Raw genomic sequence first — 15,246 nt, 5'->3', positions numbered from 1 at the left:
TCTGGTCCCAAGATAGGGATATGGGTTCCATCTATCGCCCCACCACAGTTAGGGAATCCCATGGCAGCAAAGCCATCCACTATGACCTGCACATTTCCCAAAGTCACTACCTTTCGTAGCAGCACCTGAGTGATTGCTTTGGCTACTTGCATCACAGCAGCCCCCACAGTAGATTTGCCCATTCCAAATTGATTCCCAACTGACCGGTAGCTGTCTGGCGTTGCAAGCTTCCACAGGGCTATCGCCCCTCGCTTCTCAACTGTGAGGGCTGCTCTCATCTTGGTATTCTGGCGTTTCAGGGCAGGGGACAGCAAGTCACAAAGTTCCATGAAAGTGCCCTTACGCATGCAAAAGTTCCGCAGCCACTGGGAATCATCCCACACCTGCAACACTATGCGGTCCCACCAGTCTGTGCTTGTTTCCCTTGCCCAGAATCGGTGTTCCATGGATAGAACCTGCCCCATTAACAACATGATCTCCAAAGCACCGGGGTTTGACAGAATTCTGTGTCCATGTCCTCCTCATGCTTGTCGCTGCGCTGCCGCCGCCGCTGCCTCCTTGCCTCGTTTTTCTGGTCCTGGCTCAGCATAAACTCCACGAGAACGCGCGAGGTGTTTACAATTTTCATGACTGCTGTCTTGAGCTGAGCGGGCTCCATGCTTGCCGTGGTATGGAGTCTGCAGTGTTCACCTAGGAAAAAAGGCACGAAATGGTTGTCTGCTGTCCGTTGCTTTCATGGAGGGAGGGAGGGGTGAGGCTGTACCCAGAACCACCTGCGACAATGTTTTTTGTCCCATCAGGCACTGGGATCTCAACCCAGAATTCCAATGGGCGGGGGAGACTGCGGGAACTATGGGATAGCTATGGGATAACTACCCACAGTGCAACTCTCCAGAAATCGACGATAGCCCCAGTACATGGATGCACACCGCCGAATTAATGTGCTTAGTGTGGCCGCATACATTCGACTTTATACAATCTGTTTCCTAAATTCGGATTAATCCTGTAGCGTAGACATACCCTCACAGTATAACTGGGGTCGATGTTGATATGTGCTGAATTTTAAGGCATTGTGACTTTGGATATGTCTATCAGCACTGCAAGTACTGCACCGCTGTAGTGTAGACAGTTGCAGCAACGAAAGGGGTTTTTCTGTCACTGTAAATCCATCCCCTCAGGAGGCAATAGCTAGGTCAACAGAAGAATTCTCCCATCAACCTACCGGTGTCTACACCAGGCTTAGGTCGGTTTAGCTACGTTAGAGACAAAGCTTGGGTTTAGGACTAGGCCTGTATGCCCTGTGACAGTCTGTTCCTGCTTCAGTCACTTACTGTTTGTCACTGGACTACTGCTCTGTGGGCTTGAGCAATTGGCATCATGTCTGCCTCAGCTTCTTCCACTGTAAAATGGGGATAATCAGAATTACTGACCTACATCCTCATAGGTTGTTGTGGGGATTTGTTTAGCTATTGACTTTAGTAAGGCTCTGATACTCTTTCACATGACCTTTTCATGAACATACTAGGGAAATATAGCCTAGGCGAACCTACCACAAGGTGTGTGCATAGCTGGTTGGAAAACCATACCATACTTAGTAGTCATGGTTCACAGTCAAGCTGGAAGAGCATATTGAATGGAGTCCTGCAGGGATCTCTCCTGGGACCAGTTCTATTCCGTATCTTCATAAATGATTTGGATAATGGCATACAAAGTACACTTATAAAGTTCATGGAGGATGCCACCCTGGGAGGAGTTGCAAGTGCTTTGGAGGATAAGGATGAGATTTTAAAATGATCTTGACAAACTGGAGAAATAGCCTGAAATAAATAGGATGAAATTCAATAAGGACAAATACAAAGTACTCCACTTAGGAAGGAATAATTAATTGCACAGATGCAAAATGGCAAATAACTGGCTAGGAAGGAGTACTGCAGAAAAGGAGGGGGGGGGGTTATAGTGCATCGCCAACTAAATGAGTCATCAATGTAATATTGTTGCAAAAACGGTGAACGTCATTCTGGGATGTATTAACAGGAGTATTGTAAGCAAGATGTGAGAAGTAATTCTTCCATGCTACTCAGCACTGATAAGGCCTCAACTGGGAGTGTTGTGTCCAGTCCTGGGCACTGCACTTTGGGAAAGACGTGGACAAATTGGAGGAAGTCCAAAGGAGAGTAACAAAAATTATAAAGGTCTAGAAAATGTGCCATATGAGGAAAGATGGGGGGGGAAAAGAGGGAGGGGGATTAGTTTGAAAAAGAGCAGACTGAGGCGAGATACAACAGTCTTTAAATACATAAAAGGTTGTTATAAAGAGGAGGGTGATAAATGGTTCTCCTCATCCACTGAGGACAGGACAAGAAGTAATGGGCTTACATTTTCACAAAGGAGATTTAGGTTAGACATTAGGAAATCTTCCAAACTGTAAGGGTTGTTGAGTACTGAAACAAATCACCTAAGGATGTTTTAGAGGCTCCATCATTGAAGGTTTTTAAGAACAGGTTAGACAAACACCTGTCCGAGATGGTCTAGATAATACTTAGTCCTGCCCCAGTGCAGGGGACTTGACTAGATGACTTATCGAGGTCCCTTCCAGTCCTATGTTTCGGTGAATCTAATCCCTTGTGCAAGATTCTGAAAATGTAAATGGCCAAGAAAAATTAGCACCCAGATTCCACAGCCACAGGTGCACTGTAGCAATATATGGATAGGTTCAATGAGCTGGTAAGCACTGGTCAGTGCTTTCTCAGAATCCTCAACTTCAGAGATTCTCAAATGGCAAGGATGGCACTGATTGGAGAGACTCGTCATGTCAGTAACTATAACAGGATCCCGAGGAAACCTCCCTTTTGACTGGAAAGAAAGATGGTCAGATAATCCTTCTCTATGGTATACCCACTCTCCACACACTCCTTGGGTGGGTTCTGATACCTGATCTGAACTGTGGAGCTCAGCCTCTTTGCTATGTGTGTAATATATATATTTTTTTTTAATTTCACTGTTTTGAACACTGCCCGCCAGCCTGTCTGACTCTAAAGCCCCAATTTAGCAATGTGCAGTTTTGTACCTGGATTAGCCTGCTTCCATGGGTTTGATGTTGGTTTGGGGTATCAGTTAACATCTTGCTACATCTGCTGGAATTAGTTCACATGTTTTCATCGCATCACCTTTTTCACATGGTTTGTGATTGACTCCCGTTGTGCTATTCCAGCCTTTGCGTGACCTGCTTCAACAGTGGTTAGACAAGCTCCCCTAGACATGATCAGAATGACATAGGGAGGAATCTGCTACATTTTCAATAGCTCTTTCATGTCTGTGTGGAGAATACGTTTTGCATGTGTAGGCCTTAAAACTTCTTGGCTTGGGACCTTTGGAAAATTCATTCCTAAACTATGAGCTAGGAGCTGCAGCTTCTGTCTCCTGCAGTTTTCAGCATGATCTAGTGTGTAAAGTGCTGGACTAAGGAGATCAGAATTCTAGTCCTCGCTCTGCCGCTGACCTGTGTGACCTTGGGCAAGTCACTTCTTACGCTCTCTCTGCGTGTTTCTTTATCTGTGTAATGGAGATAATGATGCTTACCTTCCTTTGTAAAGTGCTGTGAGATCTACAGATGAAAAGGATTTAGAACGATTTAAATCTTTAATGCATCCTCTTGATCTATATATATATTTTTTTTTTAATATTTCCATTTGACAGATATGTCGCTTAGGACCTGAAGGTAATTGGCAAATGCTTCTCCTGCACAACAGGATCTAGGGAAGAATTGCGTGATTCCAAGGCCAGCCTTCAAGATGTGGACTGCTGTTGTATTTTTCCTGTTGATTTCCCTGTGCATATCTGAAAACAAAATTTCCACCTTAAAGGAGAGAGGCACTCGGGTGATACGAATAAACTGGCTGAGCAGTGAAAAGCATTGCAGACGCGCTTGTAGAGGCCTATCGCCTTCAGGTGAGCTGGTCTTCCTTTAGCATAAAAACTGTCTGGGTTTCCATGTTCTTAAAGGGCTCTTCCCCTCTCCCCACATTTCTCTTCTTTTACTCCATTTGTTTACAAGCATTTATAATTATAGCTTCTGTGTGCAGTTCTGTGGTGGCTCAATTATTTCTGACAGCTTTGTTTTAAATTGAAAACAGAGCAGCCATTTCCCAGGGCCTTTCTAGCTTCCATAAGAAGCAGTGGGCATATGCGCTGATAGTGTGCGTGTGACTGGTGTGAGGTCACTTAACTCTATCAACGTACCATGCAGCCAGATGTTTGTAAGCGAACATTGCTACAGCAGACAGCTGTGCTGGTTGAGCAATCTTTGCTCGCTAATATTCGCACTTGCATGTTTTCTGTCTTGAAAGAAGCTAGTTGCTTAACCCTGCACTAGCTTGGCAGAGAATTGACAATTTAAAGTGACTGACTAGTGATATTTTGGGTACATAACTTGAGATGCCGTAAAGGGCCCTGGTTTTCAGAGGATGGGTGTTCAGCATTTTCTGATCAATCCCTTTTGAAGTGTCTCCATTTGGGCCCAAAAAATGACTTTTGAAAATTTTGGTCTTTGTAAAGTATCAGAGCAGTGCTGCAGTGTGTGAGATATTCACGTGTTCCTTAGAGGGTCTAGTTCAGCTTCCGTAATGCCTGGATTCCCTGGGGTGTTAGGCCCTTGGGGAACACGAAAATGCATTTTATGTCCAGAAATTTGCAAATATGGATACCTAAATACTGTATGTAGCTTGACTTTTTTTTTTTTTTTTTTTTTTTCCTCCCTCAAAGGTGTCAGGTAAATCTGAAAATCAGGCCATTTATTGAGGCATGTCACAGGCTGGCTGGCCGGCCCTTTCCAGCAAGCTGGGCTCAGCCTTGCGTGCGACTGGATAGCTATCCCCCAGCTGAGAATCATGGAGACTTGATGAGTGACCCCAATTGCAGGGTATCAGAGAGAGGCCAACTACTGTGAACTCAGTCTAGAGGGGAGCCAAGAGATTTCCGTCTCTGGGAAGGGTTTGGGCAAGTCAAGCTGGAGGAGACCCACAGGAAGCAGGTCAGGCTCATGTTTGGGGGGTGAGGAGAGAAGAACTGAGATAGGACCTGTAAGGAAGTCCCTGATGGAAGCTGTTGGAGTTCCTGGGAAGTGGGGGGTGGGTGGGAGAACCTGCTGGGAAGAAGCCACGTAGGAGAAGCTCTGCAGGGCCCAGGAGTAGGGGCCAAGAAGCAGAGAACTTCGGTGTAGCTAAAGGGGGGCAGAGGAACTGTTAGTTTAGATATTTATTTGAACTTCCAGGGTAACCAAATGTCCAACGGCAAGGGGATTGAACTTCTAATGGACCTGGCTAGACGCCAGGCCAGACCATGGAAGATTTGGAGAGAGACAGAACATCACAGGGCCCAGGAAGTGGCCACTGGCTGGGCTGGGTGGGAGGTTCTAGAGGCGAAGTTCCTGCGACACCCTAACACCAGGAGGAGCTATGGCACTAAGAGCAATCACTTACAAGGTTCTGAACTTAAACCCTAAAGTTGGAAAAATTTGGCCTCGGCCCTTCCAGCTGTCAACTTGGGGGGACACTGCACCTACATGCTGATTTTATTGATTTACAGAGCACCTGTTGCTCCTGGAGTCATGTGATTGTATGAGAATCCCAGTTTCATTTAAAGAAATGTTTGTCCCTCATGGCTTCAGAGAAAAGCTGGTGCATGTGAACTGTAAGGAAAATACTAAATTTTGGATCTCTTTATTTTTGAAAACATGATTTTTTTTTTTAAGCCAGTCTCCTGATTTTGGGGGGCCTTTCTGATTTTTTTGAATGCTTGGAATTTACAGTACTTTCATGTGTTTAAATGCTTCTTTGAATCAGAGCTTTGGGGAAGGGTTAATCTGTCCAATTTTGTAGAAACCAATGGTGCCATCAGAGATGTGCTGGTTTGGTATCTCATACGAGACTGGCACAGTTTGACCCTGGTCATGGTAGATGCAGGATGGATGGTGTACTCTCTCCAGATTTCTCAGTCACCTCTGCTCCTGCAAGAATGTACTATGTGCTGAAAGATGATCTGGAAAGAAAGGAATGAATCCCCCTTCCTTTTTCACTGGTTATTTTTAAGGATATTACTAGAGCTACATATCCAAAAATACATCTTTTTGTTCCATGCTTCTACCCTCCCCAACTTTTTATTTTTTTAACCCTCCCCCTCCCTCCGATATCTCATTGTTACAAATGGATGAGGGGAGCACAAGGTCATAGAGTTTAAGACCAGAAGGGACTACCCGATCATCTAGGCTGATCTCCTGTATATCACAAGCCAGCAACCCCCCTCCCCACCAACCCCAACAACTAAAATTGGGCCCAAAGTGTTACAGACCTCCGAAGACTAAACTATTGTGTGCCACAGGCAGAGAATAGGAGGGGCCAAGGCGCACCAGTGCCCGAGGCCCCTGTAATGGCAGGGAATTGATTTAGTGAGAGAGACCTAGATAATTCTGGTAAGTCAGCCTCACTCACATGCTGCAGAGGAAGGTGGGGGAAAAAAAACTCTGGTCACCACTAGTCTGACGGGGGGAAATTCCTTTCTGACCCAGAAAATAACGATCAATTAGATCCTGAGCATTCTCAGTACCTTCTTAAAGCACCGTCCCACTCCGCCCAGTGTGTCTCATCTCCAGCTGTGGTCGTCTCTGATGCTTCAGAGGAAGACCAAAAACCCCAAATCCAAAATACATTGGAGGAGGGAGTGGATTCCTTTCCTGACCCCTACTTAATCCCCAAAGCATGAGATTTTAGCAGCATGCAGGTATCAGTCTGTATTGTTAGGCCTGTTCTAAACTAAAAAAGTTATACCACTATAACTATGCCAGTTCAGGGGTGATTTTTTTACCTATATAGTTCTATTGTTCTAAGCCCTACTGTGGAAGCAGTTAGACTGGTATGAAAGTGATTTATACTCGTATACCTTATTCCCCTTCCCGTGTGGGAATAAACTATACTGATCAAGCACTTTAAACCAATACACCTGCATCTTCATTGGGGAAGAGTTGTCACTGGACTGTAAACTCTTTGGGGCAGGGGCAGTCTGTTATATGCTTGTACATGCCTAGCACAAGGGGGTTTAGGCTAATGCCTCACGATGCTACCATGATGGAAATAATGATGGAGAAATCTCATCTTTTGGCAAGGAGGCTGGGGCCTGGAATTCCCAGGTACTGGACAAGCAAAACCAATGACTCTAGTGGGAGGGATTGGTATTGGGAGGGGATTGGCTTGTGTATGTTGCACAGTTCTGGAGTTTTTTATCCAGCTGGGGAGGCTGAAACGGGGAATATTTGTGTTTTGGAGCACGGAATTTCAATTCCCAGCTGGCTCAGAAGAGCAGAGCTAATGTGTCGTAATTATGGGACATTCTACCCAGTACAAGAGAATGGAGGGACAGTGTAGCATGTCCACACAAGCCAGCATCCTTGTTCTCAGTGTACATTGCACACCTGCGGGCTTTGTTACTCCTTGTCTGCAGAGATCTTCACAGTTCTGTCCCTTGTCTCAGAGGCTGAATTTTTTTTTAATATAGTGTTTAAAAAAAAAAAAAAAAGTCCGTCCTGTGGAGGGCCAGATCTTGGGTCCTGCCCCTGTCCCTTTAAAATATCTCTGAGTGTCCCGTTTTTTTATCTCCAGTAACTGACTGAGTGTACAGACAAGATAGAAAATATGTTGTTGGGTATTTGGGGCTTTTTCCTCCCCCAAACACAGGTATTACAGGATTTGTGATACCAGTTCAGTCCAATTAGCCTGGTTTTCTGTGATAGGGTAGGACTGGGAAACTTACACACCTGACCAATTGTGCACGTAATGTATGGTGTGAAAAATTTCTTCTTAACCCCTGCCACGATCAGCTTCTGCCCTGACACATACGATTTGGTTATAATTTGCCATGCACTGAGGTGTGTTCTGTCCTAGACAACTGAATTGAAGATGTCGTTTCTGGCCCAAGCGGGGCTTAGAGTCTTAAGGGCCTGACTCTGAGAAATGCTGAATGCCCCAACCTCCAAGCAACTCAGTGAAATTCCACTGGGATGTTTTCTGAGCTGCCAAAGAATGTAAAGGCTTTTATTCACCCTCCCCACAAGTTAAGAAATTTTCTAGATGCTTTTTTATTCTCAGGTAACCTAAATGGCTTATTTTTATACTTTCAGGCTTGCCATGGTCTTAATCCTTGGTGAAGACCAGTGGCTTTGGAGATAACTTTAAACAAAAAACACACTACATGCAGCATATGATTGCTCTTCCCCCTGTTCACACTTAATGTTTTTAAGAGTGTATGAAGGTGAATCACTCCGTATAGCAGTATGTATGAGTTACTCCTGACTGGATTTTGCGCCAAAAAGATTCAAAATTCTGCATATTTGTCAAAATAATGCAATATAATCACACCAATTTCAATTGTTTTGGTAATTAGTTTAAACTACAATACAGAAAAAAGTCACAGTAACTATTCAACATTTCCTAAACACATGAAAGTTAAGTTACAAACACTTGGTAACTAATATCCTGCATTCCAGTTGTAATCCTGGATTTTCATTTAAATTACATTACAGAACACCAAACAGCAAATAATTTTAAAGTCATTTTAAATTGCTCAGACTTTCACACATGAAAGTCATACAGTTTTTTCTAATCGTTGTCCTGGACCTGGCTGGGTACTTTGGGAAGTGCTTGGTTCTGATTGTCCTGACATTTTATTGACTGCTTGGCAAATGTTTTATTTGCTCTCGTCTTTCTTTCTGTCTGTCTGTCTTTCTTTTTTGTTTTTTCCCAAATGGGTAAGTAAAATAAATCCTGAGCTGTAATCTAACCCCATTGTGCCACTTTGGCACAGGAAAAAAGTGAGAAAGCACATAGACCTTCCTAGCTGAGGATTCCCTTACTGTCCTTTATAATAAGGCTCCTTTACATCATTCTGGCAATGCAGGGACCTCAAAACTTTCACCGGTTTTATGCTCCTGGGGGAATTGACTGAGAATGGAAACCGTTAGCTAACAATAGGAACATTAACAGTGTTACTACGTAGACAGGCTGCTACATTTCTGCCTCAGACAATGAGATCAGTTAACTCAGGCAGGCTGCTACATTTCTGTCTCTAGCTTGCCTCGTGCATAATAAAAAGCCCTACCCTTCCATGCCAGCGAGCTACAGTAGCAAGTGGGAAGGACAGAGGCGCGCGCTCTCTCTCTCTCTCGCTTGTTGGCACACATGCACGTATGCCCTGCCCAGCTCCCCCGTCACCCCCCCTCCCCACAGTGATCAGGCATGCATGCCCAGCCTCTCCCTCCCATCTCTGAAGCTGCTCCAGGCACGCTGGAACAGATGTGCTGCTGGGGAAGAGGCGCGTGTCCCCTAACAGACTTTTTTGCATTTTTTCGGGGGGGGGGGGGGGCAAAGAAAAATGCAGGCCTTATGAATTCTGCACCCCTATAGGGGTGCGGAATTCTGTCAGGAGTAATGAGTACACTGTAATTGGCTTCTGACTGACCAATTGGACACTGCCTGACTGGTCCCTCACGACTTTGTTCCAAGCACTCCCCATTTTCTGGCCAGCCATCCTGTACAGTCTCCTCCCATGTTCACTTGACTATATTTTCATTAGGTTACTGACGCACTCTCTTCAGGGTCTAAAACTGTAAATCACACTCTTACCCTTCTGCCTTAGCACCAACAAATTCTTCTTTTGCTATGCTGTGTTACAGCTCCTTGCCACCTTAGGCTGTTAGTCAGCCAAACAAGCTCCTTAGGACTCTGCCAGTCCTCACTTTGCCTTACAGGTTAACGCTTGGAGTATTTCAGTTCCTGGACCCTCCAGAAGCAACTCCTTGCAGCATCCAGCCCCTGTCACTGGATGCTGACAGAAATACCAAGCCTGCTGTCTCAGAAAAGACAGAATACACACTTGGCTCAGCTTAGGGTGCACACGTCCATCTAATATTATATTAGCTTCTGGAGGGTCCAGGAACTGAAATACACCAAACTGAGATGAATTTATGATAAAACCAGAATAAATTTATTAATCTGTTCTTTAAGTGATACTCAGCAGAGATAATAGAAACAGGAAAATGGTTACAAATAAAAGTATAATCACACTTTCTGGAGACTAAAACTTAATTCAACGGGTTACAATCCTTGTCTAAGAGAAGCTTTTTACCTAAAGAAACCTTTCAGCATCACCCACCCCATTCACAGAATGCTAATAGCGCTGAACTCTTTGTCCTCCCATTAGAATAACAAAATGTTTTCTTGCTTCTGCCTATTTTCCCCAGAGTTTGTCTTTGTCCCTAGAGTCAGGATGAACCTGTCTTCCTGTGATTCCACATCTTCATGTTAATTTGCTCTCCTGTTTATCTCCAATGCAAGTGAACTGTCCATTGCCTCTGGCATCGCCACACTCAGTTTGCATTAGAGACAGGGAGATAACTAGTCCTCCCTCTTTCTGAAAGGAAATCTATTTCTCCCTTTATTTGGTTACAGACTTTAAAGCATAATATCAGTAAGTATCCATAATTCTTTGTTGATATATACATTTCACAGTGATATTAATGGCCAGTATGTCACCGGTTTTCCTTTGATATCTTACATGTGTTTTATAGGTAAATATGATGGCCATGTGTTAGGTGTAGAGAGTTTCAGGCCTGATAAGAGTTCCTCTTACATGGCAGTGAACCCTTTGCCAGTGGGCATTGAAAGGCTCTTATAGGTACATTCTACACTTCAGTTAAAAAACCCGTGGCACCAAGTCTCAGAGCCTGGGTCAGCTGTTCTGGGGTTGGACTGTGGGGCTAAAAAATGCAATGTAGATATTCGGACTCCAGCTGGAGCCTGCGCTCTGAGGTCCTGTCCCCTCAGAGAGTCTGAGCCTGGACTCCAGCCTGAGCCTGGCCAGCCACAGTTATGCTGTGGGTCTTTTATTGCAGTGTAGACATACTCTTAGGGTCACTCTCACTTCACAGACTCTGGGACTTCACACCCCAGAGTGCATTAGTTTGTGGTGTGGGGGAAGGACACCAATAAAGAGTGTGTGCTTTCTCTCTCTCTCAGCACTGTCTTAAAAGGGGTAAGAATTTTAGTCATGATGTGACTTTCCAGCAGATAAGGTCAGGTAGGACTCCTCTAATGCTTTTCTTAATTGGCCAGTAGCAGTGCTGTTGGGCTACTCAAGGTGATATATTTGGTTCCAGTGGACTCAAGTGGGGAGCTCTGTGAACTGATCTACCTGGGCCAAATTCACATCTAGAGCAGCTCCATTGGTTTCACTGGAATTCTAGCCACGTGGACCAAGTCTGAATGTGATCCTGCTGGAATGCTGATTGTTATTGGTTTCATAACAGAGGTTCCTGTTACCAAGTTTGTAGGACGTTCAAGTTAACGTGGAATTGAAACCACAAAGTAAAGAGCTTTGCATATAGCACATTTTGGTCCATTTTTCTGTTGTGTGTAAAGGAAAACTCACGGCACAATGAGATTTTATTTTTTAAATAGCTTTGCTAACGGTAAAATCCCAGGACCACACTGGGTCTGATGTTTTTTTAAAATCAGGACTTCCTTCCATTTATGTAACCTCTTGTCTTGTGTTTTAGGTAATCGTTACTGCAACTGGTCAGTGTTCTATCAGAATCGCTGTGTCCTTTTACACTGTCGCCATCTGTATGTGTGTCAGAATGCCAGCGCTCAGGACATTAAAAATCTACTTGGAGGTAATTCTACACTGTAGGGCTCCTGGTAAAACCAGATAGCCCAGTCACCTTTACGATAAAAAGATTGCATCATACTAAATACTGTACACTCAGTGCTTTGCTGCATCTCTGGCTGAGAAGGGGGAGCACAGGATATGTTTGTACTTTAGAATCTGTCCATTGGAAGATTTGTCCCATTGTGTCTTCTGGTAGTTGTAATATTGAAAGAACATAGTGTGGTTTTTAAAGAAACATGATTTTTAGCGTGTCCCTGTGAAAGGGCTCACTAGGCACACCTATCGCACCCTATACTCTGTCCTTTTGGACCTGGGGACTTTAATAATAATTAATAATAATTTAAAAAAAAAACAAACCCTGAAAGGAGAACATCTTGGGATTGGATTTCCTTTGACTGCCAGGATGTCATGCCAGAAGCGGCAGGCTGCATGGGTAATCAGAAAGGCATTAGTAGCAATTGCTAGCCATGGTTTTACAACAGCAGGGGCTTCAATTTTAATTAAAAGTGACACCATAACGAAATGGAGCTTGTTGGCAATTGGGGAACCAATCTTGAAACGTGTTTAAAAATTCCTCTGTAGACAAGTTTTTAAAAAACAACAAAAAACTCCCTCGAGCTCATCCATGGTTCATTTTGTGTTGTGAAAGGTTGCTTGAGGATTTAACGGCTTAGCTCTTTTAATGCTTTTAGGATTCATGCTGCTAAAAGCCTGATCATTAGCTGAGGCACCTTATGTATTTAAGGGGAAATTTTCAAAAAGTTTTAAGAGGGGTAAAATTATGGAGCTAAATAAAGGCCGTGAATGTGCCTTTTAATGTGTAAGAGCACAGGCCTTTGGGTTCTGTCACTGGTTAGGTCAGAGTGAAGGGTACTGCTGCTCTGCTTTTGAGAACCGTTTGAGCGGTGAAGTGTTACCTTCCTTTGAGCGATTCAGAGGGTTCCAGTCCTGGAGAGACAAATGACAGAGGTGTCTGGCATAGAGGGTAACCCAGGAAAAGATTCAGCTTATGAGAGGGCTTTATGCAAATAATAGAGGATATGCTAGGTTTGACACTGATCTTATTTACACTGGAGTAAATAGGGCAGTAGTTCTCAGACTTTTGTATTGGTGACCCCTTTCACACAGCAAACCTATGAGTGCACTCCCCCCTTACAAATTAAAAACACATTTTTTATATTTAACACTACTATAAATGCTGGAGGCGAAACAGGTTTTGGGGTGGAGACTGACAGTTTGCGACCCCCACGTAATAACCTTGTGACTCCCCCTGAGAGGTCATGACCCCCAGTTTGAGAACCCCTGAAATAGGGCGTAACTCCATTGAAGTAAGCTGCACATCATCTGCTTCAGGAGATACTCCTGACTGACTTCAGTGTGAATGAGATCAGAATTAGGCCCATTGGTTTTTGAACTTTTGTTTTTGTTTTCAAAGAACTTGTCCTTAAGAAAAGAGAAGCACAGCCACTTGGCCGAACCAGCAGGCAAGTAGACTCTAACACAAGCCAAGAGAACCAGACAGAAAGTCAAGCAACGGTACCACCTTCACCATCAGCTCAAGTAAGGACTGTAATGACAGGTACCAGAACGATCCCACCAGCAGTAATTACAACTACTGTCACAACCACCACCATCACTAAAGCCACAACCACCCAATCCACCAAGGGAACCCCAGGTGAGATAAGTACAGCTACTCCATCAGCCAAAGGTAATGCAACTGCAGAGATGCTTGGGGTTCTGACAGCTAATACCACTATCCCTACTGGCACCACATCTCCAGCTGCCTTTTCTCTCACTTCAAATAACGATACTTCTAGCTCCACACCCACAGCCACCTTTGAAAAGACAAGTAATAAGATGTTCACTTCAGGAACTACAAAGGCACCAGCACCCTTGTCTCAAACTACTATTGCTACTTTTGAATCGAAAGTGAGGACTGCAGTGTCCCAAACAAAGTATCACAATGCAACCATTGCCACACGCAGCACTCCCACGCCTAGCACAGTTATTACTGTGGGGGTTGGCCCATTGACAACAAGTTTATCTATAGTGACCACCACCGACAGCCTACAGGACTTGAAAACGCATTCCCCAGATTCTGCAGTCACCAATCCATTTTCAAAGAGTGCCAGTCCCACAGTGCCAACAATCAAAGCTACTTCATCAACTCTTGAGCCCCTGACAACTACAGTGGAAAGGCCCCAGAATATCACGAGTAAGCTATCTCCTACTATCCCAGTCCGAACAAAGACTTCAGCAACTAACCAGCCATCAACAAAGGCCACCACTGGACCTGGGGTGATAACAACATATAGTACTTTCTTGACTAAGCTTACCACCATGGGTCCAACAAATGCACCCAAAACAACAGCCTTGGGCGTTGGCAGAGATGAGCAAAACACAGACTATGACAATCTGCTGATTGCCACTGGGCCTCTGACTCAGTACTTGGTGGACACCGGTTCACTCCTGGCAGTACTTCTATTTGGGATCATATTTTTCATAACAGTCTTAGTTCTATTTGCCATGCAGGCCTATGAAAGCTACAAGAAAAAGGACTATACACAAGTGGACTACTTAATCAATGGCATGTATGCGGACTCAGAAATGTGACAGGCAGGAGCAGGGGTGCCGAGAGAGGCTTAAATATGTATCAAGGAGATGGAAAGCCTGTGACTTGCTCTTTCCCCTGTTTGCATACAAGACAAACTGAAAGTGCTTCCAAATTACTTCTGGTGCAATTTAGGAGAAATGCCATGTAGGATATAAATTTTTATTTTTTATCAACTGTAACAGGTTGCTATAAGAGCGGTAGTCATTTCTAGAACTCTTCCAACTGTGCTTCTGCCAATGATTTTTGCATAGCAAAATGAAACTACCAGGGTGAGCCATCGCCCTCTAAGAATGGTATGTGCTTCCTAAGCTCTGTGTTTACTTTTGATTTAAGTTCCTTGGGTTTTGTTAATTTCAAGCACATTCCCATTTGTAAAATGGGGATAATGATGATGCTTGCCCACCTTCTATGAAGCACTTTGGGCTCACGGGATGAGAACTACTAAGTATTACTCTGACTGTGTTGGGGAGTTTTTAATCAAGTGAGCATCATGTTTCAGGAAGCTTCCTGCTTGTAAAGAGAATGGTTTACAAGATGCTATTAACACTCTGCTTACCGCTGATTTTAAGATAGTTCTTCCCAAGGTGCAGATCATTGTGTTTGTGCACCTATATGATCTTATTTTTGTATTCACTCACTCAATAAAAGGGGACCTGGAGGGCATGCAATGTTGTATTTGTCTATATTCCCCTCCCCATCCTGCCCTCAAAACGCATCTTGCAAGCAAGCTGGTATTTCTTCGCGGCTTATAGAACTAGCTCAGCAGGACAAGTCCAAGCTTAGGGCCCAATCCCATGCATAGGGTTGAAAGCCCTCAAGCCCATTGATGGCATGCAGCAGCTCACCAGAAATGCTAATCTTTCAGGATAAGGCCTTCGTTCTCTGAGGCCCTGATCCTGCAAATGAGCCATACGTGCACA

At 44.2% G+C, this 15,246-nt stretch overlaps 1 protein-coding gene across 2 annotated transcripts in view; it reads left to right on the top strand.

Annotated features, from left to right (window-relative positions):
• C4H11orf24 (chromosome 4 C11orf24 homolog) overlaps nucleotides 1-14,989 on the top strand; it is a 71,171-nt gene extending 56,182 nt beyond the window's left edge. For both annotated transcript variants that reach the window (XM_034770364.1, XM_034770365.1), the window contains 3 exons: nucleotides 3,697-3,948; nucleotides 11,600-11,716; nucleotides 13,148-14,989. In XM_034770364.1, coding sequence (XP_034626255.1) covers nucleotides 3,792-3,948; nucleotides 11,600-11,716; nucleotides 13,148-14,325 — 1,452 coding nt within the window. In that variant the 5' untranslated portion in view covers nucleotides 3,697-3,791 and the 3' untranslated portion in view covers nucleotides 14,326-14,989. The remainder of the gene's footprint in view (nucleotides 1-3,696; nucleotides 3,949-11,599; nucleotides 11,717-13,147) is intronic.
• The last annotated feature ends 257 nt before the right edge of the window (nucleotides 14,990-15,246 follow it).

The sequence above is a fragment of the Trachemys scripta genome, chromosome 4, assembly GCF_013100865.1.
Source record: "Trachemys scripta elegans isolate TJP31775 chromosome 4, CAS_Tse_1.0, whole genome shotgun sequence".
In the NCBI taxonomy this organism is placed as follows: domain Eukaryota; kingdom Metazoa; phylum Chordata; order Testudines; family Emydidae; genus Trachemys; species Trachemys scripta.
This window is presented reverse-complemented; position numbering and strand designations above follow the sequence as displayed.